Source organism: Tetrahymena thermophila, assembly GCF_000189635.1.
Source record: "Tetrahymena thermophila SB210 genomic scaffold scf_8254412, whole genome shotgun sequence".
In the NCBI taxonomy this organism is placed as follows: Eukaryota; Ciliophora; class Oligohymenophorea; order Hymenostomatida; family Tetrahymenidae; genus Tetrahymena; species Tetrahymena thermophila.
The window spans coordinates 1-25380 of NW_002476194.1; the positions used below are offsets into that span (position 1 = coordinate 1).

The 25380-nt window shown below is 23.2% G+C and overlaps 9 protein-coding genes across 9 annotated transcripts; 3 read left to right on the plus strand and 6 right to left on the minus strand. All coding sequences in view use genetic code 6, as the record gives it.

The window, feature by feature from the left end:
* Positions 1-1515: 1515 nt before the first annotated feature.
* On the plus strand, positions 1516-2464 carry TTHERM_001075589 (RNase H family protein; the record flags this gene model as incomplete). The annotated part of the gene is made up of 2 exons (XM_012799893.1): positions 1516-2093; positions 2155-2464. Coding segments are annotated over 2 exons (816 nt in total), but the record flags the coding sequence as incomplete, so codon positions are not given.
* Positions 2465-2572: 108 nt separating this feature from the next.
* On the plus strand, positions 2573-3922 carry TTHERM_01075590 (RNase H family protein; the record flags this gene model as incomplete). Its single annotated transcript, XM_001030538.2, has 1 exon — positions 2573-3922. Exon 1 carries the CDS (start codon positions 2663-2665, stop codon positions 3920-3922), a length of 1260 nt encoding a protein of 419 aa, XP_001030538.2. The 5' UTR covers positions 2573-2662.
* A 379-nt stretch (positions 3923-4301) lies between these two features.
* Positions 4302-9653, minus strand: TTHERM_01075600 (hypothetical protein; the record flags this gene model as incomplete). Its single annotated transcript, XM_001030539.2, has 2 exons — positions 4302-7223; positions 7512-9653. The coding sequence occupies 2 exons, from the start codon at positions 9651-9653 to the stop codon at positions 4302-4304; spliced, it is 5064 nt and encodes a 1687-aa protein (XP_001030539.2).
* A 244-nt stretch (positions 9654-9897) lies between these two features.
* Positions 9898-11636, minus strand: TTHERM_001075602 (hypothetical protein). The gene is made up of 5 exons (XM_012799894.1): positions 11038-11636; positions 10867-10983; positions 10730-10816; positions 10446-10625; positions 9898-10376 (listed from the first exon to the last, which is right to left on the minus strand). The coding sequence occupies exons 1-5, from the start codon at positions 11550-11552 to the stop codon at positions 10136-10138; spliced, it is 1140 nt and encodes a 379-aa protein (XP_012655348.1). The 5' UTR covers positions 11553-11636; the 3' UTR covers positions 9898-10135.
* A 762-nt stretch (positions 11637-12398) lies between these two features.
* TTHERM_01075610 (tetratricopeptide repeat protein) lies at positions 12399-13524 on the minus strand (the record flags this gene model as incomplete). The annotated part of the gene is made up of 6 exons (XM_001030540.2): positions 12399-12408; positions 12468-12550; positions 12611-12760; positions 12819-12902; positions 12957-13052; positions 13111-13524. 6 exons carry the CDS (start codon positions 13522-13524, stop codon positions 12399-12401), a joined length of 837 nt encoding a protein of 278 aa, XP_001030540.2.
* A 504-nt stretch (positions 13525-14028) lies between these two features.
* TTHERM_01075620 (dynein 18 kDa light chain, flagellar outer arm protein) lies at positions 14029-14758 on the minus strand (the record flags this gene model as incomplete). The annotated part of the gene is made up of 2 exons (XM_001030541.3): positions 14029-14145; positions 14393-14758. The coding sequence occupies 2 exons, from the start codon at positions 14756-14758 to the stop codon at positions 14029-14031; spliced, it is 483 nt and encodes a 160-aa protein (XP_001030541.1).
* A 1134-nt stretch (positions 14759-15892) lies between these two features.
* Positions 15893-17921, minus strand: TTHERM_01075630 (calcium-dependent kinase; the record flags this gene model as incomplete). The annotated part of the gene is made up of 7 exons (XM_001030542.3): positions 15893-15943; positions 16005-16445; positions 16501-16857; positions 16935-17258; positions 17413-17549; positions 17613-17717; positions 17771-17921. 7 exons carry the CDS (start codon positions 17919-17921, stop codon positions 15893-15895), a joined length of 1566 nt encoding a protein of 521 aa, XP_001030542.1.
* Positions 17922-18936: 1015 nt separating this feature from the next.
* Positions 18937-22029, minus strand: TTHERM_01075640 (male gamete fusion factor). Its single transcript, XM_001030543.2, has 9 exons — positions 21816-22029; positions 21563-21770; positions 21363-21518; positions 21075-21283; positions 20750-21026; positions 20139-20618; positions 19921-20084; positions 19411-19866; positions 18937-19344 (listed from the first exon to the last, which is right to left on the minus strand). The coding sequence occupies exons 1-9, from the start codon at positions 21975-21977 to the stop codon at positions 19228-19230; spliced, it is 2229 nt and encodes a 742-aa protein (XP_001030543.2). The 5' UTR covers positions 21978-22029; the 3' UTR covers positions 18937-19227.
* A 354-nt stretch (positions 22030-22383) lies between these two features.
* TTHERM_01075650 (hypothetical protein) lies at positions 22384-24155 on the plus strand (the record flags this gene model as incomplete). The annotated part of the gene is made up of 4 exons (XM_001030544.2): positions 22384-22690; positions 22746-22873; positions 22926-23301; positions 23377-24155. The coding sequence occupies 4 exons, from the start codon at positions 22384-22386 to the stop codon at positions 24153-24155; spliced, it is 1590 nt and encodes a 529-aa protein (XP_001030544.2).
* Between the last annotated feature and the right edge of the window lie 1225 nt (positions 24156-25380).

Here is a 25380-nt window from a genome sequence, read left to right on the forward strand (position 1 = left end):
CCCAACCCCAACCCCAACCCCAACCCCAACCCCAACCCCAACCCCAACCCCAACCCCAACCCCAACCCCAACCCCAACCCCAACCCCAACCCCAACCCCAACCCCAACCCCAACCCCAACCCCAACCCCAACCCCAATTCTTTAAATTGTTTATATAGACTATATATAATTATTCATTTTAAGAAAAGCTAGTTTACACTTTCTCATTACAATCAATAATTATCAATTTATCAAAAATTCAAAAAAATAATTAATAGCTAATAAGCACTTCAAGTATATTTCTAATTCGTAACATTTGATTTAACTAAATCTAACGATAATAATATATTTTTTTACATAATGCAAACAATTTTACTAAATATTTTAAAGAATAAAAAATTTTGTTATGATCTTTGAGTTAAATAAATATTTAAAACAGATGAAATTAAAATTTATTATTTAAAATATTTAAAGCTAATAAAATTAAAAACAACTAGGGACCTAAAATTATTACAAGATTTTAATCTCAAAAGCAATATCCTCTAATTTTAAATTCATTCATAATATTATAAAATAATTTCATGACTCTTAATATTAAAAATGATCTATTAGTAAAAATACTTAAAGAAACACTTTCAATTTAATAAAAAAAATTTATAGAAAAATAAGCTTACAACATTATTAAAACTTTAAAATATTTAGGATACATCAAAATTAATTTTGGAATTAAATAAATCAAATAATTTTAGCTAATAGAATGCAGAATAAATGAAAACTTGGCTAAATTATATTTTTTATATAATAAAAGTCATAAAAGAACATTTTATCTTACTAACTAATTAACAAAATGAAAAAATATTAACAAATGACCGTATTAAATGTAATAGACATATGTAATTATGATTAATTTCTATTCAAAGTACTAAAAAAATTAAAAGGTCTTTGGAGTTTTCTTTACAAATTGATATTTTTTAATTTTATAAAATTTTGTTACTCTTAGTTTGTAATTAATAATTTGACCGATTTATTCTGAGATTCTTAATTAAAAAATTCATCTTATCTTGATTACTCAAATATAAATATAATTAGAAAAATTTAATTTTTTACAACCCTAAATAATAAAAACAAAACCATTTAAGACTTTTCGTCATATTGTTTTTCTAAAATATTTAAATAATTTCATGTTTTATTTGAAGATTTAGGTTCTATTTAATAGAATCATTATTACTAGAATTATTATATAGATTAATTTTCAGTAATTTATAAGTATTATATATTGAATGATCTGATTTATCTATTTTTAATGTATTAGTTAATTGTAAATTAAATGCTATAATTATAAAAGAACTTGATATTACCAAAATTTAGCTATTATCCATACTATTTTAATAATGAATTTGAATATTAGATCTAATTAATTAGATAGATGCAATAATAAACTTGAAATAGATACATATTATCACTGAATAAAATAGTTATTAACTATTAATGGGAAATTTTTATATAAATTTACTCGAAAAATTATTAAAAAAATCCATAAAACATTTATAAAAATAAATTAAAAAAATATTGAGTATTATAAAATGAAAAAAATAAACCCTTTATTGTCTTAAATTATTTAAAATAATCAAAGGATATCAGTTGCTCCTCTATTTAAGTTAGCAAAATTGCAAGAATAAGCTTTGTAAATAGTATGCAAGATATTTAGCTCATTAGAACCTATAACTATCGAGGTTAATGCAACATAAGATGATGTTTATAAAGCAACTAAAGATATTTTTAAATCCTCTTTGTAACACTCATCTATTGCTTATACTCCTCATGATGATAAAATTTTAGGTGTTGTTGTTTCATCTGATGTTTTTTAGATTTAAAAGCTATCAGATGAAGATGTTAATGAACTTCCAAATAGCATGTAAAGCGTATTTAGCTTACTCAATATTTGCTCTGAAAAATTCTATCACAAAAAGTAAATAGAAAAGCAAAAGTTGCTTGAAAATTAAATTCTTAGCTAGATGATGATAGCTGTGCTGCCTGAAGCAGCAGGGATGAATTTAGGTGTCAATATATTACAACACAATCTTTAAATGGCTTAAATCAATAAATTTTAAATGGTAAATAAATAAAAAATTAATTTTAAAATTTTAATTAAATAAATAATAAATTAATTAATAGGCTAAAGTAGAATGTACTTCTAAAAAAAGTGCTTAACTAGGCTTAAAATTAGACTATGAAATTATTGATGAAGTCTACTATTAAAATGTTTCAATTGGAGATGAAAATAATTTTTGTTGGAAAGATGTGCCTACCAAATACAATGAAGAGAAGCTTACAATTCTTTCTAAATAAATTAAAGATTTTAATTCTGACAAATATAATTTTAACAAATAAAATATTTTACAATTTTTGTTTTGATTGATTTATTTATTTAATTGTGCTTCATGTTTTATTTTTTTATTTCTTATGCTGAGATTAATTTGTTTCATTTCTTTTTTCTAAGACATCTTAAAATTTAAATTTTTACTTAGCCTAGCTAGATAAATTATTTATTTTATCTTTTTTATACAGAAATTTATATCAAAATAATTATGAGATTTTAGAATTTATTGAGTTAATTTTAATAAGGATTCAGGTTTATTATAAAAAATATATTAAGGACTAACAATTTGATATAAAAGAAAATATGAACTCTAAAACAGAAAAATAGAGAATTTGCCCTACTCACAAACTTCAATCTACTTAAATATGTTTGAATTTAAAATGTTAGTTAAATAGAATACTTTGCTAAAAATGTATTTAAAATCATTAATCACATGCTTCTGATTTGATAGAATTGAAATAATCATAAGAGTTTGAAAATTTAGATTTAGATTTAAATGGTTAAGTTAAGTAATAAGTTTTGTAAGCTATCTTTAATTAAGCTAGTAGTTTAGGTAAAATATTTTAGTAAGTAGAATAATTAGAAAATATAAGGAAAAAATTCAACAAATCGTTGGATAATCTTAAAAAGTAGTACTTTCTATCTTTGAAAATTGATGAGCAAATTTTTGAACCTACTTCTATTTTAAATATCATCAACTAGAACTCATATTCATAAGAAGGATTAACAAACTATTTTAGTGATATTTAGAAAACTAATTAAATATAATAATATAATATTTAGGCCTTTTAGGATCAAATTGATTCAGTTGGCAAGTCTATTAATAGTATTGATCAATCAATTCTAGGATTGGTTAATTCAATTTCAATCTTCTAAACTTAAAGTGCATTAAAAGATGAATAGACTAGATTTAATCAAGAAACTAAAAGCCATGCTCAAAATGTTTAATAATAGCAAAAAATTAGCTAAAACAATATTAAAAATTAACATGAAAACAATCAATAAATAAAAAATCATCAATCTATAGACTAAAAAGAAGATCTTTTTGAGAAATAAATACAGTAGAACTAAGTGTTTTCTTAATTATTAAATCCTTTACTTTCTTAAAAGATAGACTTTTAAAGTCTATCTAAAAAAGTTGTAAAATCCCTAGTTTATCGAATAGAATTCGATGGATGTTCTAAAGGCAATCCTGGGTTGGCAGGTGTTGGATTTTTGATTAAGCAACATGAAAATAATAGCTAAGTGTTAGAATCATTTGCTGTCAATGTTGGTACTAAAACGAACAATTAATCTGAGTACTTAGCATTAATTTATGGTTTATATGTATCCTTAAAAATAGGTATATAAAAGTTATTTATTTAAGGTGACTCTCAGCTTATAATATATTAAATGACTGGGAAGTATAACTGTAGTAATGATAATATTAAAAAATATTACGAACTTTGCAAGATGCTATAATCTAAATTTTAACAAACATCATTTAACCATGTTTATAGAGAGTAAAATAAAGAAGCAGATCACCTCTCGAATGTTGCAATAAGCAAATAAAATAAAAACTGATTAATAGAAATTACAGTTCTAATTTGTTTTGCTTAAATTAATTAAACTGTTTCTATCATTTATATGTAAATATTTTCGTAAAAAAAAATTTGGTTTTATATATAAAAAGACTATATATTGTAAAAAGTTCAAATAAAACCATAGAATAAACTAATTTCATTCGAATAACATCAACTTTTTATTTACAAGTATTTGTTTACATTATTATAAAAATGTAAAAAAAAATATTTTAAAAATTACAAATAAAAAAGCCAAAATATATTTTGGACTGAAATTCAAGCATTTTAAATAAATGTTTAAAAAATTAAAATTAAAACTACAAATTAATTTAGATTTATTGGCTTTTAAAATATGGAAATATTTTAAAATATATGCTCAATCATATGTTTTGATTTAAAAATTAATTTTATAAGGTTTTATATTTAGTATCTAATTATTATATAGGTGAATTTTTTGGAGAATTCACATTCGAATTGACATGTTCAAAATCTGCATCACCTACAAATCTATGACTATTTGTTTCACTCACATCATCTCTGTTATCTTTAAATGTTTTCTTACTATCTAACCTTTCTAACTTATTTACTTTATAAATAGATCTATTACCTATTTAATTGTAAATCGATTATGCAGAAGAGTGGTATTAAGATAAAGCTTTTTTAAATGGCCTTAGAGGTTGGGGACTATCTAAGTTAGAGTAGTGTTATTCCTAGTTAGACATATGCAGGTTTTATAAAATAACATCTTGATACTAACTTATGTTATCAAATTATTTATTCTAAGATTAATATTCAGATTGGTTATCATCTTATTACTTTTACTGTGAAAACTGCTATGTGATAGTTGCATCTCTGTCTTCTTCATTCTATTATTTATCTTCCGGAGTTTTAGGACTTCCTATGTTAACATAAATTACCTTTATGATTATTTTTTATGTACTAAAAATTTTTATTTGGTATCGTCCTTAGTCTTTAGTTTAAGCTTATATTGAAAAGAAAAGAGAACCGTTGATAATATCTACACTATTAATCCATGAAGGAAGAAGGGAGTTGAGTGAAAGTTCTTTTTCTTTCTCTACTTCAATTACTTTTTATTTGTTGAAGAATGATTTTTTCTCGAATGGCCTATATACTTTAATGCAGTGAATTTAATGAGTGTAGCAATCTAAACTTAGTTTTCTTGCTATTGGGAAGTAACTTTGTTTTTCGCTGGTGAAACCTAACGCAATAGCCTTTAAATTTTCCTTAATAAGAGGCATGATGAATTCAGAGACAGATATTTCTTATTAGAGCTGTTAAATCAGATTAATCTACTCATCTATCTTTTGTTAATTATAAATAGGTTGAGGAACAGGTTGGTATAACACAATGTCTCCATCAGTAATGAATTCTACATACATCTTAGTCCAGTCTTTTTCAGATAGTCCTTCTTTTAATGCTTGTTATTTTAGCATCTAAATAACGTTTTCAGCTGTTTTATCTATCTATGCGAAGTAGATAGATACTAATCCTATCATAAAGTGAGAAAACAAGCTAGCAGGATTCTACAAATCATTTAGTACTTTTGGCTTATTGTAGTGTTTAAGACACCACTTATGTATTGAATCCAAAATATTTTTATAGTTTAGTTATCCATTTTTTTACATATAGATAAAGCAATTGTAATTGTAATTTACTTTTTATTCTTTTAAGTGTTTCTGAATCTGCTTGACTTCCTGATTGCTCATGTTTTTGACAATTTTCTAGCTTAGGTTTAATAGTTATTTAGAATTGTTCTTGCTTTATACCTATTTAGCAGAGCTTTTATTGAGGGTGCTCTGAGCCATACGAGCGTTTTAAGATTTGGTCATATCATTATGAACTCTTGAATCATTGCAAGAATTGTCATTTTTATCTATTTCGGTTGTCTTTTTATCTAATTTTAAATAAGTTAACTCTCGTAACACTATTTATTTGATTATAGTATACTTATAAGATTTCCATATTTCTAATCCATCTTCTAAGCAGTTTTCTAAGATAGGAATTTATAAATAATATTATTTATTCAGATCAATTTGGAGTGGCATTTGCAACAGTTTAAATCTTCTTAAGAAGTTTATTAAGATAGATTTATGATTATAAATGGTTATAATCACAAAAAGAGGTAGAAATATTTCAAATAGGATAGTAAATACATAGTATGCTGGTATTATGTCTAAGTGTATTTCGAAAGTATCGGTTGAGTAAGTATAGCCATCAGTTGCATTGACCATTAAACGAATAACTTGATTATACTAGCTTAGATCGATTTGCCCATAGAATGTCCTGCTTGACTTTTCAAAGTTAATCCAATAATTTTGAGGTATCAATATATAATTATTATCTTTCTAGATGTAAGCTGAATAGGAAACAGATTAGCTATCTTTGTCAAGGAAAATATTGCTATCGAATGTGTATTAGAAATTAGTTAGGACACTCAATGATTTTCCATTTTAATTTTTACTTTCAAAATCCTATTATAAGCTCTTTTTAGGATTTTTAAAAATAGGGCTATTTAATTTGATAAATTTGCAATTTGAGTAGGTAAGAAGTTAGGTTATTTAATAGTTTAATCCATCATTTATAATTATGTTAAATGAAATATTATTTGTATTAGTAAAATTTGCAAAATAAAGCCTCTATTAAAGAATCATGTTAACGCTTTTCAGATCTCCAGATAATGTTATTCCGCTAAGATCTTGCTTAAAAATTACATTTAATTACTTGTATTATTTATTGATAAAAACTCCTTATGCAGGGCTTGTGATGATCTATATTGAAACTTAATCAGATGGAGTAGAGATTAAATTTAGATCAGCCTAGAATTGCAAAGATCCCTATATATTAAATATAACTGGAAAACTGATAACTTTCTGATTCAAAACATAAAGGATATGGTTAGTCTAAGCAGATGAGAAAGAACTGAAAGCTTAGCTTATTATATTTTGTTTATACTAAATTACATAGCTTTAGCTATCTACTATTTAATTCTACTAACATAAATTAAAAATATTTTATGATATTTGACTAGTTATTCCTATTGAAGAATAAATAAAATCAGTATTAAATAGCTTCTCTTTTATTTCAAATACAAACTCTATTGTTTCTGAGTCATTTTTAACTTATTGCTGAAGAAGCTCTTTTTCGATATTTATCATCAACATTTATTGCTGTAATTAAAACGAGCTCCAGGTAGGAAGCATTTGCAACTAGAAAAAATTATTATAATAATAAGCTGAAGTGATCATAACTTATCTCATAACATTAGGTAAAATTTCAGTAATCTATTCAATAAATGAAAAAATAATATTTAATTAAATTAAAAATAAAATTTCAATAATAAAATTTTCAAAAATTTGTATTTCTACTAAAATAAAAATTTAATTAGTTTTTGATATTAGATTAAAATATTTTATAGTTTCATTTTATTTTGTAAAATTATGTGAAAAAAAGAAAAAAGAAATAAGAATTAGTCAAATATGAAATTTAATTTATTGCTTAAAATAACAAATTCGGTTCTGGGAATTACATTATTTTTTTTTTATTAAAATTAAAAGAAAAAATTTATTTACTTAAACACCAATTTGCTGCCCCACAGAAAACCAATTATTTTGATTCAAGCTAACTATTTTATTTGGATCAGTACAGTCGAAAAAATTAATATTAAGATTTTTATTAGTAAATAAATTAAATTAGACTATTCCGCTTCCCATAGCTAAATATGCAGTATTATAATTACTAGAGAGGCACAAGTCATATGCAGATATTTGATTGTTGTAAGAATATTACTATATTATTTTTGGGTTTTTTAGGTTAGTTATATCAACCAGCTATAGCTATCCACTAAATACTGATAGAGTGAGGATATATTAGTCATTAGATATTAAATAGGCTCTTTGGGTCGAGCCTTATATATAAATATTGCTTATTAGTGATAAATTTTTGAGATCAGTAATATTAATAATAGCTATTCCATAGTCACTGTTAGATATAACCATGAAAAATTTAGTAATGGATATACTAAAATCTTGACCAGCGCTTATAGGAAAGAATGAATAAGTTTAGGGTTTATTCAAATAGCTTACATCATAAACATAAATACCTAGATTTTAGTAGTTAGCTATAACATATTTTTCATTTAGATATGTTTAAATGAACGAGCAACTGTATTAAGCTGGAGTATTAGTTGATATTGATGATATTAAATTTGGATTTGTGAAATTAGTAATATTTACTATCATTAATCCAGCATATCCTGCAGCTACAAAAATAGTATTTAAATTTTAAGAAACAATAGCATAATTTGCATTTATTTATTATAAGTTAAAGCTGTTGTTACTTATAATTTTTGGTTGTTACAAGTTTGTTATGTTTAAAAAATATAAATTGGAATCTCCAACAACTAGCTAACTTGTATTGTAAATTTAAACTGCAAACGAATGAGAATTACTATCAATATTTAAAACATTATTAGCTTAAAGAGTATAGTTAATTGGATCTATATTTAAAATTATTACACCATCAGTTCCTTTAGAATAATAAAGCAGATTCTGCTAAATAAAGCATCTATTTCCTGAGTTGCTAACGAATTTAAATGAATTATATAAAATGTTATTATTTATGCTAAGGATATTTGGTTATTAATTTTGATAGTTAGATGTAATATTTTTGTAAATATTAACACATTTATCTGTAAAAGAAATTAGGTATTGACTGTTAAATAATAATTTCAGGTCATATGTTTTTGTATATATAGGTAAAAGCTGATAAAAAAACTAATTAAATGAAGGAGTGTACTGGAATTAGATAATTTTTATTGCATTAAAAGCTTCCTCTGCTATCAAATAACTCTAATTTAAATTAGTTTGTATGTATTGCATCTAAAGATAGCTTTTATCTTAAATTTATTGCTAAAAAGTTATATTCTAAACGTTCCTTGTCGTTATGAAAGAGGTGAAGTTTCCAAAATAAATACCTTATGTTGATGTTTAAATAGCAAAGGCGTTATTAGGTAGCATGACCATTCTAGTAACATAGGTATTGTATTAAGTAAAAACTAATCCATTTGATTTTGCTATTACAGTATTTGTTTGAGTACTTAAATTAAGAAATTCAATAACATTTATTTAGTAACCTTATCCTAGTAGAAGGTATTTATCGCTAATAATCAAAGCGCTCATGATGGAAGGATCAGAGGTTTTAATATCATATGTAGAAGAAAGGACAACTAAATTATAAGTGTCTATGAATTGAATCTACCTTTCAGTAAATATTAATATTACTTATTCACTAGGAATTTCTTAAACATCAATTAAATTGCTTGATGGCCCACCATATATTAAAGTATTTGTAATTTTTTATTCTTTTTTATTGTAGATTTAAATCTAAGAATTTTTAATAATCCAAATACTTTAAGTGTAAGACTAAAATATTTTTAAAACTTTAGAGGCATCCTAAAGCAAGAAGGTATAAGAGACATCATCATTGTTATCTATATTGAAAATAACAACACCGCAAGTATTGCTCCATCCAATAAATGAGCTATTTGTACTATTCAAGGCAATGATATTTTTAAGAGGAGTATTCTAACTGCATATTTAAGAATACAATATATTTGAAAGTGGTGTTTTAGTAAAAACAAAATTATCTAAAACCTAGCAATAGCAAACCTAAACTAAGATAAAGAGTTTTACTAATAAAATTTTAGTTCTCATTTGATTTTTTTTGTTTTGCTTCTACTTTATTTATTATTGTTATTATTTATTTATTACTTTGTTTGATTAAATAAATAAATAACAAGTGTTATTTTTCATATTTTAATTTGACTTTACTTGACTTAATTTATTTCTGCAATATGTGATTATAAATGTTAAAAAATAACATAAATTCAAGTGTTTTGATTACGCAATTTTACTGAATTCCCCCTGCTTTTACATGCATAAATAAATTTAGAAGGATCACTTCTCATTTTTTAGTAAATGTAAACTAACAAAAAAATATGACAAAATAACATTATTAAATTTTTCTTGCGAATTGTAAAAAAAAATTTGAATAATTTATCATGCATTCATAGAAACTAAAAAATAAAAAATTTGGATTCAAGAGTCATCACACCACTTAAATAAATATAAATAATATTGTAAACATAAAGATCAGAAATCTAATTTATCAAAAGAAAATAATTGCTTTAAAGACTTCATTCCTTTATAAGACTAAGTTTTTAATTTATTTCGCTTATAAATTTCTTTAAATTGCATTCATTAATTTAAATACTATTACTTATCTTAATTTCAATTCTATATTAATCATTATTTAGTTTTAGATACAAATCGTTGGAACTATATTATGCATTTTGTAAATCTTTTAACCTTGCTATATTGGTTTCATTATCGTTGTTTGAGTTTGCTTTTGGTTCTTCGTTAGATAAATTTATTTAACTGAATTTATTTAAAAATTTAAAAAATTATATAATAATTATTTTTATATTAAAAATAGTTTTAAATTACGAAGCTTTATTTAATTTCGTTGCAGATTACAAAAATTCAGATGAAAAAACAAACTTTGGAATATCATCTTATAGTTTTTATATCTAATATTGATTTTAAGTTAGTTCTTTTTTCTATTTTTAGCTTTTTTTCATTTCTCTACTTTTATCAGAATCTTCTTGGTTTTAACAGTTAATTTTTCTATTTATAGATAAAATTTTTAGGTTTTTATCTAGAAATTAAATAATTTAATAGTAAATAATTTTTGTGATATGTAAGCTATAGAAATAAATAATTAAATATACTAAATTGGCAGATAACTACAAAACTCTGAAATACTTTCAAATATGTTTTGAAATTTCATCTCATTATTCTTTTGTTCAAACTATTTTCTTAGATTATTTAATTTTTTAATTGAAACTAATTTAATAAAATACTTTACGGTGAAAGTGAATGATTTAAATTAAGGTATTTAGAATAAAAAATATTTAAATTTTTTTTTAAGCTCTCTCCTTAGCTCTTTCTTTAACTTTAATATTTTATAGGAGTTATATCAAGACTATCAAATAAAAAAAGTTATTATTATTTTAAAATATTTAATAAAAATCTTTACTTGAATAGAGAGTCCTGTTTTTGTTTTGTAACTGAGTGTACAAAATTATCAAATGAGATTTCAATATTTTTATTTGAGTTTTTAAAGTCAATTAAATCCTATTTTAAGCTTATTTACTATTCTCTTTATTCGTTTTCTTAAATAAAATTTTAAATTTATAAAATATAATTTAAACTATTTTTCATGCTTATCTAAAACCTTTCAACAAATTGACAAACCTCCTTAGAATTTAAATTTTTATTTTTTTACTCTACGTAATTAAAATAAATTGATTATTTAAAAGAATTTCTTTTATTAATGTGCTCTTTTAGCTGTTTCCAATCATTTAAACAGTATTAATGAAATTTCTACTTTATATTTTATGAAATTAAATTTTAATCTATCTCTTCTTTAAATATTTTTAGTTAATCCTCATGAATTTCAAATAACACCTTAAGTTTTTATAAATATTCACAAGTCAGTGAGTTTAAATATTGAAATGAATTTATTTCTGCTACATCTTTTGTTTTTCTCATTTGAATTTATTATGATAATTTTTAATAATACAATTTTTTTCCTAACACAATTTATCTGCAAATTTAATTTAAAAATTGCAAACAAAAAAATATGACTAATTTTAAGTAGAAAATAAACTTACTAAAATTTAAATTAAGAATACAAAAAACTATCCCATTTATCTAAATTGAAACATTTTATCAATCAACCTAAACTGATCAAAATAATTAAAATCATTTCATATTATATTTTTTATGTGAATAAATGAAATAAAATTGTTATTCATAAATATAATTTTTTAATTGTTTTACTTGCTTTATGTATGTTATGCAAGTATATGACTAATTTTAAGTAAAAAGATGTTAGTAAGTTAAACTAAAATTTTATTTTTACTTTAAGTCAAAATAGCAATTAAATATTTAATTTTTATTTGCTCATATAATAGTTTTTTATTTATTATGTTAATAAAAATTATGTTTTTTATAATACTATAGAAAAAAAAAAAGCTTAGTTATTATTTTATAATGTTGCAACAGATTAATTAACACTATAATTCAGTGGATTCATATTATATATATAAATATTTATATATTTATTTTGATAGTTTGTAAAGAAAATAAATTAAATATGTTCATTTATCTTTGTTAAAATACTATGAAGGGATTCTTCTTTTACAACATTTTTATGTGAAGAAATCTACAGTTACTAATGCTGCAACTTTGACATTGTAAAGAATTTGCTTAAAATCAGGAATAAAGGTTTTTGAGATTTTAGTTAAGCCTGATTCTTATGACTATGTTTCTGAAGATTTTTCCTTTTCTTCTTATTCTTTCTTTCTTTTTGCTTCTTCTACTTTGTCAGAGTAATCAAGATTATCTAACATTCTCTTGCTGATTTACTTCTACTTTTCAGCTACTTGCTATTTTCTTATTTACAACTATTCGAATGCTAACTAAAGTTCTTTGCTATTGGGGTCAAGTGCATAAGCTGTTTTAAAATCGTTTCTAGCATCATCAAACTTTTATAGTTTAATGTTTATTTTTAAAGTAATTAATCAAAATAATATTTATTTTATTACTTCATTTAAGTAAAGATGAGCCATACCTCTTCTATATAAGCATTTTATATTATTTGGGTCATTTTCTATAACTTTTGAAGCAAAGTGAATACATTGCTTATATTCTTTTAGCTTTAAATTGCAGATTGATAAATTTGAATTGCATGGAATCTTTATTATTAACAACAATTTATATTAAAATTAGCTCATTATAGAATTATATAATTACTTCAATGTCTTCTATGAACTTCACCATTTATTCTTTTTATTTTATTTGGCCATCCTTGATTAAAAACTAAAGAGCCAGCAGAGCCTATTTTTAATATATTTATTTATTTAGATATGCTAAAAGTTTAAGTTGAGTTACTTTTGAGTAGTGTTTTACAGCTGCTTGGTAATTCTATTTTTAGAATGCTTCTTTGCCTTTATTTTTTTCATACTCTGGCACTTACAATCTATCCATCTTTTAAAAGTCAATAAGTAAAATAAAAATCGAACATCTAAATCAAATTGTATTTTACATTTTCGTAGCTATCAACTACCTCCTAACCCTCAATCAGCTTATTTTATTCTTCTTCTTTTTGTTTGAGTCTGCCATTGCTTAAATCAATTGTAGGGGGCATTTTGTAATCGTCTTATTGCTCTTCTTGATCTTATTCTAAGGAATGAGAGGATGATGACTGTGACATTTATTTAATATAGCCTACTTATAAATTTATTAATTAATTGACTAATTTACTTCTTTTATAAATATAATTTAAATGAAATTTAATTTGTTGATACAGCATATCAAAAAGTATTAACTAATTAAATATAATTTAATAAATTCTTCTATTGTTCGATTGGAAAGTTAGAATTAAAAGACTATCTATTCCTTTATGTAATCCTCTTAAATTTTAATTCAAACATATTATTCTTTTAAGGAATAGACTCATGAATGATTGTTAGTTATTTTTCTTAATTACAGTTAAAATTTACTAAATTTAGTTAATTTAAAAAAATTTGAGTAATAGGTACAATTAATTTTTTTTCTATCTTACGAAATATCGAAACTAAATTATAAAAATATTTGAAATTTTTAAAGTGGATATTTAAAGAAAATAAGCAAACAAGATGAGAGCAAAAATGGGTAAATATAAAAAGGGTTTATTGATGAACTCAAATAAATTTACAAAATAATAAATTATTTATTAATTAGCAAAATAAATCAAGTCAAAATATTTAAAACTTAATATAAAACTCTAAGCTAAATATTTTCTTATTTCTTGGTTTGATTTTTTTTTTTTTTGCAACTTTTAGGCAGTTAGTTTATGTTATTTAAATTTTGCAGCTCAAGCAGTTAATTATCTTAAATTTATAAATTCTTATATGGAAAATATTTTATTTATATACTTTATATTTCTTTATAAGCCAAAAATTTCTTAATTATTATGAACAAATCAGTTTCCCTCATTAGCAAAACCTGATTTGAGAAGCAATTTAAATTCTTCATATTCGATTTCTCCAGATCCATCCTTATCAATTTCACGAATCAATCCAACTATGTCAATAGTCATCTAAAATATTATCAAAACAGTTTTATTAATTAAAGATAGAAATTAATTTTGTAATTTTAAAGATATTTATTTATTTTTGTTCACTGGTCTACCCAATTCTATAGAAAAAAGAATTCGGATTTGGTCTAGGTGATAAGCAAAAAACATTTGAACAATTATCATAAAATTTTTGCAAATTGTTTTGTAAAGTTTTGAATGAAAGTTATCTTTATTATAGAGAAAGAAAAAAATTAATTTAATTTTTTACTTCGAACTCTTCTTTTACTATTTATATGAGACGGTTTGCATCTACGGAGCCTGTGGTATCGGCATTACCGCCCATAGCCACAAAAGCATCAACTAAATCCTAATCATCATCTCCAAGATTTGCATATTTTTATTTGTAATAAATATTCAAAAAATCAGAAAACTTGATGAGACCTGTATTCTTCTCATCAACCTCACTAATCATTTTAAATAAATCGTTTTCGCTAAGAGAACATCCTATATTCTCTAAAGCAAGCTTCAAATCAGAAACCTTAATAGCTCCTAATCCATCTTCATCATAATCAGAGAAAGCTTTCTGGCAGAACTAGATATCTTCTTCAGATAAGTTCATAACTTCACTCGCCATTTTTGAATTAACTTTAAATAAAAGAGAATAGGTAAAATAATAAGAATCTCATTTAAATTTCAACAAATATGTTTCTTAATTGACTCTCAATATAAATTGAAAATAGTTTTATTCAATTGTGATTTTCTATTTATTTATAAACAAAATGAGTGAATTACCTTTTTGTCAAATTTCCTTAATATGGTCTGTCTTCTATTACCTACAAATGTATTCTCTATTTATTTCCCTTTTAAATGAATAATTTTCAGATTTTTTTTATTTTTTGTTTTTCTTTTAAACCAAATATATATACAATATTGATTATTGCTGTTAGACTTTTAAATACATTTTGTGAGTGCTTATAATTAGTTATTTAAATTAATTTAATGCTTATTAGCTTTAGTAGTTTTTCTAAATCATTAATTTTCTTATGACACTAACTTTACTCATTTTAAGGTATTAATAATCTCAAAGTTGAACAAAAGAAGTGTCATTCATTTATTATTTTTTACTTGAACTTGCTCTCTTTATGAAATATACTTTCTTTTTAAACCAATTAAAGTCTCTTTATTTCATTTTAATCTGGTTGAAAATATCATCCGTCCACTAGCCTTAATTTTAAAATTTATTCTTTTAAAAAATTCTTCATTTTTTTATATAAAATATTTGATTATTTTTGAATTTCGTATTCATTGTTTATTTTAAATATTTTTGAATGCTATAATTTTAAAATACAACAGCTAACAAAAGATACACCTTACTTTTTTTAAATTAATTCATTCAAGTTAGTTGTTAAATAAAATTAATTTGAAAATCTGTCTAAAAAAGAGATGAAAAAATTTATTAAAAGGATAATTAATATGTATGTGTGTATAGATATATATATGTTTTACAATAATTCAAATAATTATTAATTTCTTATAATATAAATTTATTAAATGTCTCTATTATTGTTCAAAGAAAATTTATGACAATGAATGAGGATTGATTAAATTTATTATAGAATTTGAATAGTTTTTAGTTGTTAGAAAATAATATAAGTTAATTTTTATATATTTGTTTTTCGATAGTAGAAAGGTATTATTTGTAAAAAGATATCTTGTTAATATGCTTTAAATAATTAGTATTATCTATCTTTTAGAAATTTTAATTCAATCAATTTCCTGTTAAATTGAGCATCATATCTCTGAATTCGGCAAATGATATCTATAAAAATTTTTATTTAAATGTAAATTCAACAAATTAAATTAATCAATCAATTAATTACTTGTCCATCTTAATTTTTATCTACTTCCTTGATTATATCCTTAATAACTTCATCGTCTTAGATATGAGAATTGAAAAGCTTTCTAATTTCGTCAACTGTAAGTGAACCATTATTATCTTTATCGAACATTTTAAATGCCATCTATAATTTTTCTTTGCTGAGCATGTTTTGTCTGTTGCATGTAGCCATTACAAATTCAGAATAATCTATTTTACCACTTTTATTTTTATCTACTTAATCCATAATCTTCTTCACTTCTTCCTCAGCTTTAACGGCACTCATAATCTTTTTATAGCCATTAAGTAATTCCTATTAACTAAGCATACCATCACCGTCAGTATCAAGCTATTTAAATGTTTTGAGGAGTTAATCTTTTTCTTCCTTTGTTGAGACATAGTTTACTAAAAACATATAGGCTGCTTCTTATAATTTTTATGATGACTTTTAATTGATAAAAAACTTTTACCACAAAATATTATTTTAAATTAAAATTTACTCGGAATGTTTTCATATTAAATAAGCACTACTACAACTCACTCAATTTTACTTCAGGTTCATTAGAGTAACGAGTAAACCATTTATCTTACAAACACTATCTAGCACTGTATCTTTACTATGGATTGTATTAAAGCATGTTGTTAATTAAATTTTTTGCATCCTAAGAAACATGTCTCCACTCGGGTTTGTTGAAATTATATTCACCAAGTTTAACTTTTTCTAGAATCTCTGAATCAACTTTGGATGCAAATGGTGGGTAGCCACACAATAATATATAGAGAATGACTCCACATGACCAAATGTCACATTTCTCATTATATTCTTTTTTCAATACCTCTGGTGCGATATAGTAAGGCTTTATTTATTTATATATTTATTTAAATTGAGTAATTAATTATCTAATCAGTAATAGCAAATTTTAATTCAATTTACTGTCCCCAACCTTTGAGTTAATTTATTTTCTGGATCATAGTATCTTGATGTTCCAAAATCAATAACTTTAAGAGTTTGGCTAGGAGTATCGTTATCGTACAAAAGATTTTCAGGTTTTAGATCACGATGAACTATTTTATTGGAGTGACAGTAGTTGACAGCTTGCAACACTTATTTGATAATATTACAAGCCTTAAATTCATCGAATGATTTTTCTTCTATAATTTTATCAAACAACTCTCCTCCTGTACATAATTCTGAAACTATATAGTAGTAGTTTGAGTCCTTGTAGAACTCAAAAATTTTTATGATGTTTGGATGATCCTAATTAAATTTTATTCAAAAAACATTAAAAATTGAGAATTTAATTTGTATTTTCATTTCTGAGTTTGCTTCATTGAAGAATTTTAGCTTTTTGCACAACAAATATCATGTTGATAATTTTGTAAAGAGAATTAAAAATTTATTAAGTAATTACTAAATTCCTCAAAATATCAATCTCATTTTCTAAATTTTGCTTATCTTCTTATGAGACTTCATTTATCTTAATAATTTTTATTGCTCTTAACTGCCCACTAGCCTTATGTATTGCTTTTCTAACTTCACCATATGCACCTATTGAGTAATTTTCAAACCATATTAGAATTTATTTGCTATTAAATGAATGAATTAAAATACCTTTTCCTAAAGGAGGAGAAAGTATCATATAATCATGAGTTACGGTCCCTTAATTTTGCTATACGAAATGAGCCTATGAAACGATTACATCCTAGATATTTGTCTCTAAATAATTTTAAAAATTGAAATTAATACACTCTATCAACACTATTTAATACTTTTTATTTATTATTATTATTCTTGGCCATTTTCTTAAGATTCTTGCTAGTGACCTGATTCATCTGGAAACTAAAAGCCGCCTGGCATCTAAGGTTGACTAATATCTTCCCTAGTAGGGCTATCAGGTTATTTGGATGCGCATTACCCCATTTCTCGAATTTAAAATATGTGATTAGTATAGTAATAATTTTATATTTAGTTTGTTAGTTTGTTAGACTAATTGTTAGTAGTGCTTTATTTTTTAGTGGTATAACAATTTATTAAATTTTTATTTGTTTTATATATATTAAAATTTTAATAAATGATATAAAAAAGATGTGATGTAGATTTTGTTTACTTCTAAAAAAAGTGTTAATAAATGATAATAAAAGTAAAATACTATTCATTATAGGTTTTTCATTTGCGAATATAAATAATAATCCATTACATCATCTTTTTTATAATATCTCTTCTGATCATAGAGCACCAATTACGAGGCAAAAAAATTGATGCCTGAATTGTCTCTTCTTTCTTTACTATCCTAATATTTTATAATCCAGAAAATAAAATAAAAATATCTCAATAAATTTTAACTAGTATAGATTTTTTTCTTATATTAACTCATCTCTTTGTTCTACAAATAAATAAATATGAAATAAAATGAGCAGTTTAGACAAACTTCAAATATAAATAAATGTATATTAAGCTATATCAGTCATTGATATTAATTTAGTAAAAAATAATTAATTAAATACATGTTATATAAGTTTTCATTATTTTTTATTGGTTATTAGTATTTTCTTTTATCTCCACAAATGCCTTTTAACTTTATTAATTAAAATTTTATAAATATTTATATGTTTGGTAAATAAAGCATCAAATATTTATATATTTCTTTTACAAATAATTTTAAGTCAAATTAAACAAATATATAGAATGTTACTCATCTAGAATTTTGTAATCTTTGAAAACAAATGAGTCACACAACTATCAAACACAAATAAATATAAATTTTATTTAACTATTTATATTGTCATTTAATTTATCAAAAATTTGAAAAAATTTAATTCATACTTAAAAATTATCTTTTTTTATGGGCAACCTTTGTTAAAAACCTTATTAAGAAGAATTATCAAAAATAGTAAATCTATTTGAAAAAAGTATTAAAATTAGAAAATAAATATTTAATAGCGAGTGATCGATTGATAGAATCATGAAAATTGAGAATTTAAAATAATTAAATTATTTAAAATTAAGTTGAGCTTAAAGTAAGCTAATACTATACCTATTAAACCCCGAATAAGGTTAAGACATTAAAGCAAGTTAAGCATAAATAAAGTAATATTTCAGAAATTAAATCTTTTAGAAAATAAATCTTTTAACAAGTTAATTTATGTGAATTATAAATTATAAAAGAGTCTCAAATGTTAATGATTTTATACAAAAATATTAAAAATTATAAATAAATATTTTTCATTCATTCAATTAGTAGATAGAGAGGAGATGTTGAAACAACTTTTAGAGCGTTTTTATTAACTATTTCTAAAAATTTTTGAGCTAAATATGACCCTTTTTATGGCTATAAGGCTCCTATCTAAATTATTAAAATTAAAAATTTTCTTAGTAGAAAATAATGTATATAAAATTTAATCAATCATACCATATCTAAGATTGTGCTATTCTAAGGCAAGAAAAGAATATCATTTCTTTCATATAAAATAAATGTAAATGATTTTTTAAAACCGAAATATTCAAATATTGATGAGTTTTTGTCTATATTTGCATATAATTTATTGGCTTCGAAAGTTTCTTCTAAGTTTGATAATTCATTTATTATTTTCTTTGATTTATCCTGACAAGATTCACTTGAAAAACTTCTTTATATTTTAGATCTTTTATATTTATTTTTGTTTTCAACCTAATATGACTATGATATTGAATGTGAGCAGCACGATCTATCATAACTGCAACTTTCTTAAATTGATTTTTTATCTGTTTTGTCTTTATTTTTTTCATTTTCCTTTTTCTTAGATTTGCAACAGCAACAGCAAAGAAACCGAATAATAGGGACTAAATACCCATTTTTTGCCAAAAAAATTACCAGAGCTAGAGCACTCTAAAAAATTAATAAATATTTTTTCATTGATAAAGGATAAAAAGAAATACTTACTGCTACTCCTGCAATTGAAGCAATAGATTTAAATGCCTCTTTAATGCATCCTGCAGAAAAATAGCACCAAAAACTCCAAAAACTGGAACATTTATCACTGCAGGATTAGGATGACTTATATTCTTAGCTTGATTATTACTAGCCTGTGTTATTTCCTTAATTACCTTTTTCATAATTACATAATAATTATTCTCAAATTAATATAATTTAATATTTACTTGTATGATTGGTGCTTGTTGTGTTGAATAGTATGTTTTTAGAGTCAAGCTAATTTCCTATTGCATCATATAAATTTATAGTACAATTGTTATTTATAGCACTTATATCACTATTTACTGAAACTGAGCAATTAAAATTATATAGCTGATTTGCAGTTAGAAAAAGCTTTTATCCTTAAATAGGCTAGACATTCGAACTACAATTAAAGCCTAATACAAATTCAGCACTATAATTACCTTAATTTTAAACCAAAGCTACTAGTTTACCATTACCTGAATGACTTTCGAAGTTATTAATACTACATTGAGAAATGCAGCCTATTCCTAAATTAGTTACAAATTTTATTTAAGCTGCATCTATTTCTATGGTTATTAATGTGCTAGCAGATCCACTTAACCCTTATTATAAGATTGTCTAACCTTGAAATTACACTTAGTTAAAATTCCCTTGTGATTCCAATAAATATTTAGGTTATTTATCTTTTCGAATAAATTTTATTTTTAATATTTAAAAAATGTTTAATTTACTAAGTTAATTTAACTAAAATAAATTCGCTAAAATTTTAATTATAACATTTATTTTGTTGATATTAACATAATTTTAATTCTACTTTATGATAAAAGAATGAGATCACTTTAATATAAGTTCTCTAATTGATTTTAAAGGCAAGAACCTACTGGCTATGAGCAGCTAGAGGATTATTATCTAAAACCAGAGTAGCTGACTCCAATTTTGTTGCACTAAGTACCATCCAGCGTAAACATGGTTTTGTCAACAAACATCCAAGAACTTATCCCTTAAAGAACTCTTGGATCTGTAGCTGGAAAACTTGGTTTAACAAGGTAATAACTACTTAGATCAGCTGGAGGTTATGTTGGAGTGAATGTCTGTTTATTAAATAAATTAGCAAATATTAACAACTTAAAAAAATTTACTCCTATAATTTTGCTTATAGTTGAATTATCAGAGGATTTCATTGTAGGATTTGATGTACTAAGTTTGAGAGTTTGTTTTAAATTTTTTTAGTTTTGACTATCAACTGTGTAAATATTTATATTAACTTCAAAGTAGAGCTAATATTGCTATATTTTAAAAGCAGAATACCAAAGAGGACTGAATTTTAGGCAGTGAGCTGTTGCTGATCCTTTTAGATTATAAAAATGTCAAAAATAAGTGGCTAATTAATCAATAATTAATAAATTAAGTTAATAAATATATATAACCTGCACCAAGATTTAGAGCATAGCACACTTTACCTCTTGATAGATCATTACCCATGCCTAATATATCTGATAGAGAGCAATAGCAGCAATAACCTTAGCTGTCCAAAATCTTTTAGCCTTTAGAGTCATACTAAAATTTACAAGTTGGACTACTATCTAATTTTAAATTTAATTTATTGAAGAAATCGAATAAATATTACCATAAAAGCCATCCTTGCATGAAAATAGCGTGGTAGCGATCACTTACTCTAATGGTTAGCTATTGAAATCTTATAAGTAAATAAGAGGAAATAGAGCAGTCACTGGAGATTTAGTAACCTCAAAAATAAAACTATTTTGTAGTTATTTATTTACTCCACTATCAGATAACTGATTAAGAGTGGCCACTACTTGTTCTGTATTTGCTATCTATAAAAATAATTATTTAACCTAAAGTAGAACTATAATTAATACTTATCCATTCTCTAAAGATAGGACGATAACAGCTTTTTAGGAGCAGTTATTTGGTTCATTTGAAGAATTATAACATTTTTGGATGGTGCTAGAAGTAATATACTCACACCTGTTCAATATACAAAAATGAAAATAAATCAATCCAAAAGCCAAAAATTTCATTTTTTATATTATGAATGTGTTAATATAATTTTTATTCTTTTTTTATTATATTGAATAATTGAATGGTTTTTCTAAAAATTTAATAAGATTATTTCGTTTTAAAATAGATATTTATTTATTTGATATTAATTTTTGATATATCTTATAGGATACATCAAAGTATCTTGTTTATTTATAATCTTTTTATTTCTGCTAAATCTTCAAATAAATGATTTTTATAAATTAATTTAAAATTCTGTGGTATCATAAATTTCAAATTATTTGAATAATAAACAGAAAATATTAATTTTTTAAACTTATTAACTCTAAATAAACAAATGATTTGCTTTATTAACTTATCTCATTGAAAAATTAATTACTTTTTTTAGAAATCAAATAAATATTTCTGTAAACTCTCGCTTGATAAATGGATAGTAGAAATTCAATAACACTTCCTCCGTCTAGTCAATAGAGTTTAAATAAGCTAGCACTATAAGATTCCAAAGATTTAAATAAAAGATAAAATAAAAGATCTATATCTGGATCATAAAACGCAAGTCTTGGATCAATAAGTTTTTTTTAATCTGAATATGATGCAATAAATAAATAAAAAAGTCATAAATCAATCAAAAGAATTTCTCAAATAACGAAAATAACAGAAGTAAATGACAGCGGTGAATTTGCTGGTACATTTGGAAACTCTAGCGTGTTTGAAAACACAAAAAGCTCTAAGGGTAAGAATTTATTTTAAAAAAAATTGTTAAAATATGTTTTAATTTTTGAATTAAGGCAGACAGAAAAGCTTTGACTATAAAAATTTCAATAAAGTATTTTAAGATGATTTATCTTACTTAATTAGATATGCAGTTTCTTCAAATGCTTAAAAATATAGTTTATCTCCTCATAAAATGCAAGAAGTAAATTTATTTTTTCGATTTATCTTTATATTTAATAAATATACTGAACAAGATGAAAGATGAAGCATAAGGGAAAAAAATAGAAAAAAAACCATAGTAAAATGAAAAGAAAAAGAAATAAAGTAATTTTATAGATAGAAATTACAACAAGTACTTTTAAAGTTAACAAAAAATATATGATAAAAATCGTGAAATAAAAAAACAAATGAAAGAAGATGCTGAAAATAACTATGAAAAAGTAGATCCAGCTGTATGGAAAACTTCATTGGCTATTATGAAATACTAAGTGGCTAAGGACACATACTAAATAGAAAATTCTCAAAGGTAAAAAATGAATGAGTATTCTCTCATGGAATTTAAAACTGCTGAGCAAAAATATCACGAATAAAATAAACTTAATGAAGATTAAAAATTAAAAGATAGGAAAAGTAAATAAATAAATCTCATTTGAATTAGATAAAATTAGTTTGTTTATTTAAACTAAATTTGTGTATTTTTAATAGGAAAAGGACCTTAGTCTAGGACAGTGAGCGTCAAGGTTCAAATAAATGACTCTCAACCAGAAGAAGGATACAAAAAATAAGTATTCAAAAGTGATGATTAGGTAGAAAAAGATGTGAGGCGTCTGGCAGCTATTACTTAAAGAAACGATGAAAAAGAAAATAGAAAGATAAATAACTATTTTATGAGGATTTAGAGGAGACTTTAAATGCTTTATAGAATGCAACCAAGCTTAGAAAAAGAAAAATATAGAAATACATTAATGTCTGAAATTAGAGACAATGAGAAGCTATTTTAAAATATAAATGATTAAATTATTGGAAAATATGAAGATTTTTTAGTTGAAAAAATAATTGATGATATTTTAATAGAAAATGTTATGGTCTTGTAATATATTGAGTAAAAATAAAAAATGACTAAAAAGTAATTGAGATAAGCTACTTTAATAGAATTTAAATAGTGTTTTATCGAGTATTTTGATGATGCCTAAAATGCTGCTTTGAATTTAGTCTATGCAGGTAAGCCTGTCCCTAAAAAAGTAGTGCACTATGACCATGTTTTGATAGAAATTGGCTATGGGCTCTTACTGTCAGCTGTAGATAATAAAAATAAGTACAACACATACAGATCTCATTTAGATTATTCTGATAAAAATAACGTTGCTCTTCTAAACCTAATTGCTAGGGATATAGCTCTTGAATTGGTAGATGAAGTTGCAGAAACATTTGATTAATTCTCATAAGAGTTCACTAACTAAATTTTTGTTTAGGAGTTTTAATGATAAAACATTAAAATCAGATGAAATATAATTCAAATAGTATTAAACTATATATTTACTTCATAATATTTTATCAAATAATAAAATAAAGGTCTTAAAAATTATAATTTAATACATTTCAAAATGCTTATTTAGATAAATTAAATAGAAATAAATAGTGAAACTCCTTAGTGTGCTCATATCGTATTTATAAAAATAATTATATTTTAAAAAAGCATGGATGCTATTGTAAAAAATTATTTTGTTTTCATATTTGTTGATATTTTTGGTTTATAATCTTCATATTTGATTATATTCAATTTTATAAGAAAAAGTTTTTTTTAGTAATTCTGCTTCCTTTCTTGTGACTTACTCATTTCATTTTATTATTTTAATTTAGCGTTAATTCTTTTATTAAATAAAAAGCATTTACTCTTCAGTTAATAAAATCTGATGAGCATTTCAGAGTCATATATTTATTAATTTTGCTCGAATTTTACAAACCGCCAGATTAATTATTGATTTTTAGATACTTTAGGCCAAAAAAATAAAAAAAATAGGTTTTTTGTAATCCAGTATAAATCGTTTAGCATATTTTTTTGCTACCTTATGACGTAATTATCTTTACATTGGTTTAATTTATAAAATGGAAATTAAAAAAAATCTAAATATTATTCTCTTTATCAATTAAAAATGTAACTAACTGCAAAATTTAAAATACTTTAAAAACTTTACTAAAAATTTTAAATTGGGAAAATAAAAAATATGTTTTTGCCCTAAAGTGTATGTTTTATAACTTAAGTAAAGTAGTGAATTTTTAATTTAGAAGAGATTATTGTTTGGATACTAACCATTTGTGGATTTAAAATATAAGGTCTAATTTAATAATTTATTTTAGATTAAAATAATGGTTGGTATTTATTTTTACTATTGAGTTAGATCAATTATTTTATAGCCAATCAATCAATAAATTAATAAGAAAATACATAATTTATTTATTTACATAACAATAGAATTCAATCAAATATAATTTGATGAAGAGCTTAATCATTTTGAAAGATAAAATTAAAATAAATAAAAAATAATAGTTTAAAACCTCTTCAACTTAAGCTCAGTAAATAATTGTGTTTGATAATATTCTATGGCCCAAAATAAATTTTTAAAAATAAAATTATCTTTGAGTATTTTTATGAAATTTTTAATTTTCCCAGGTACAAATAAAAGATTTGTACTGTAAATCATTATATTT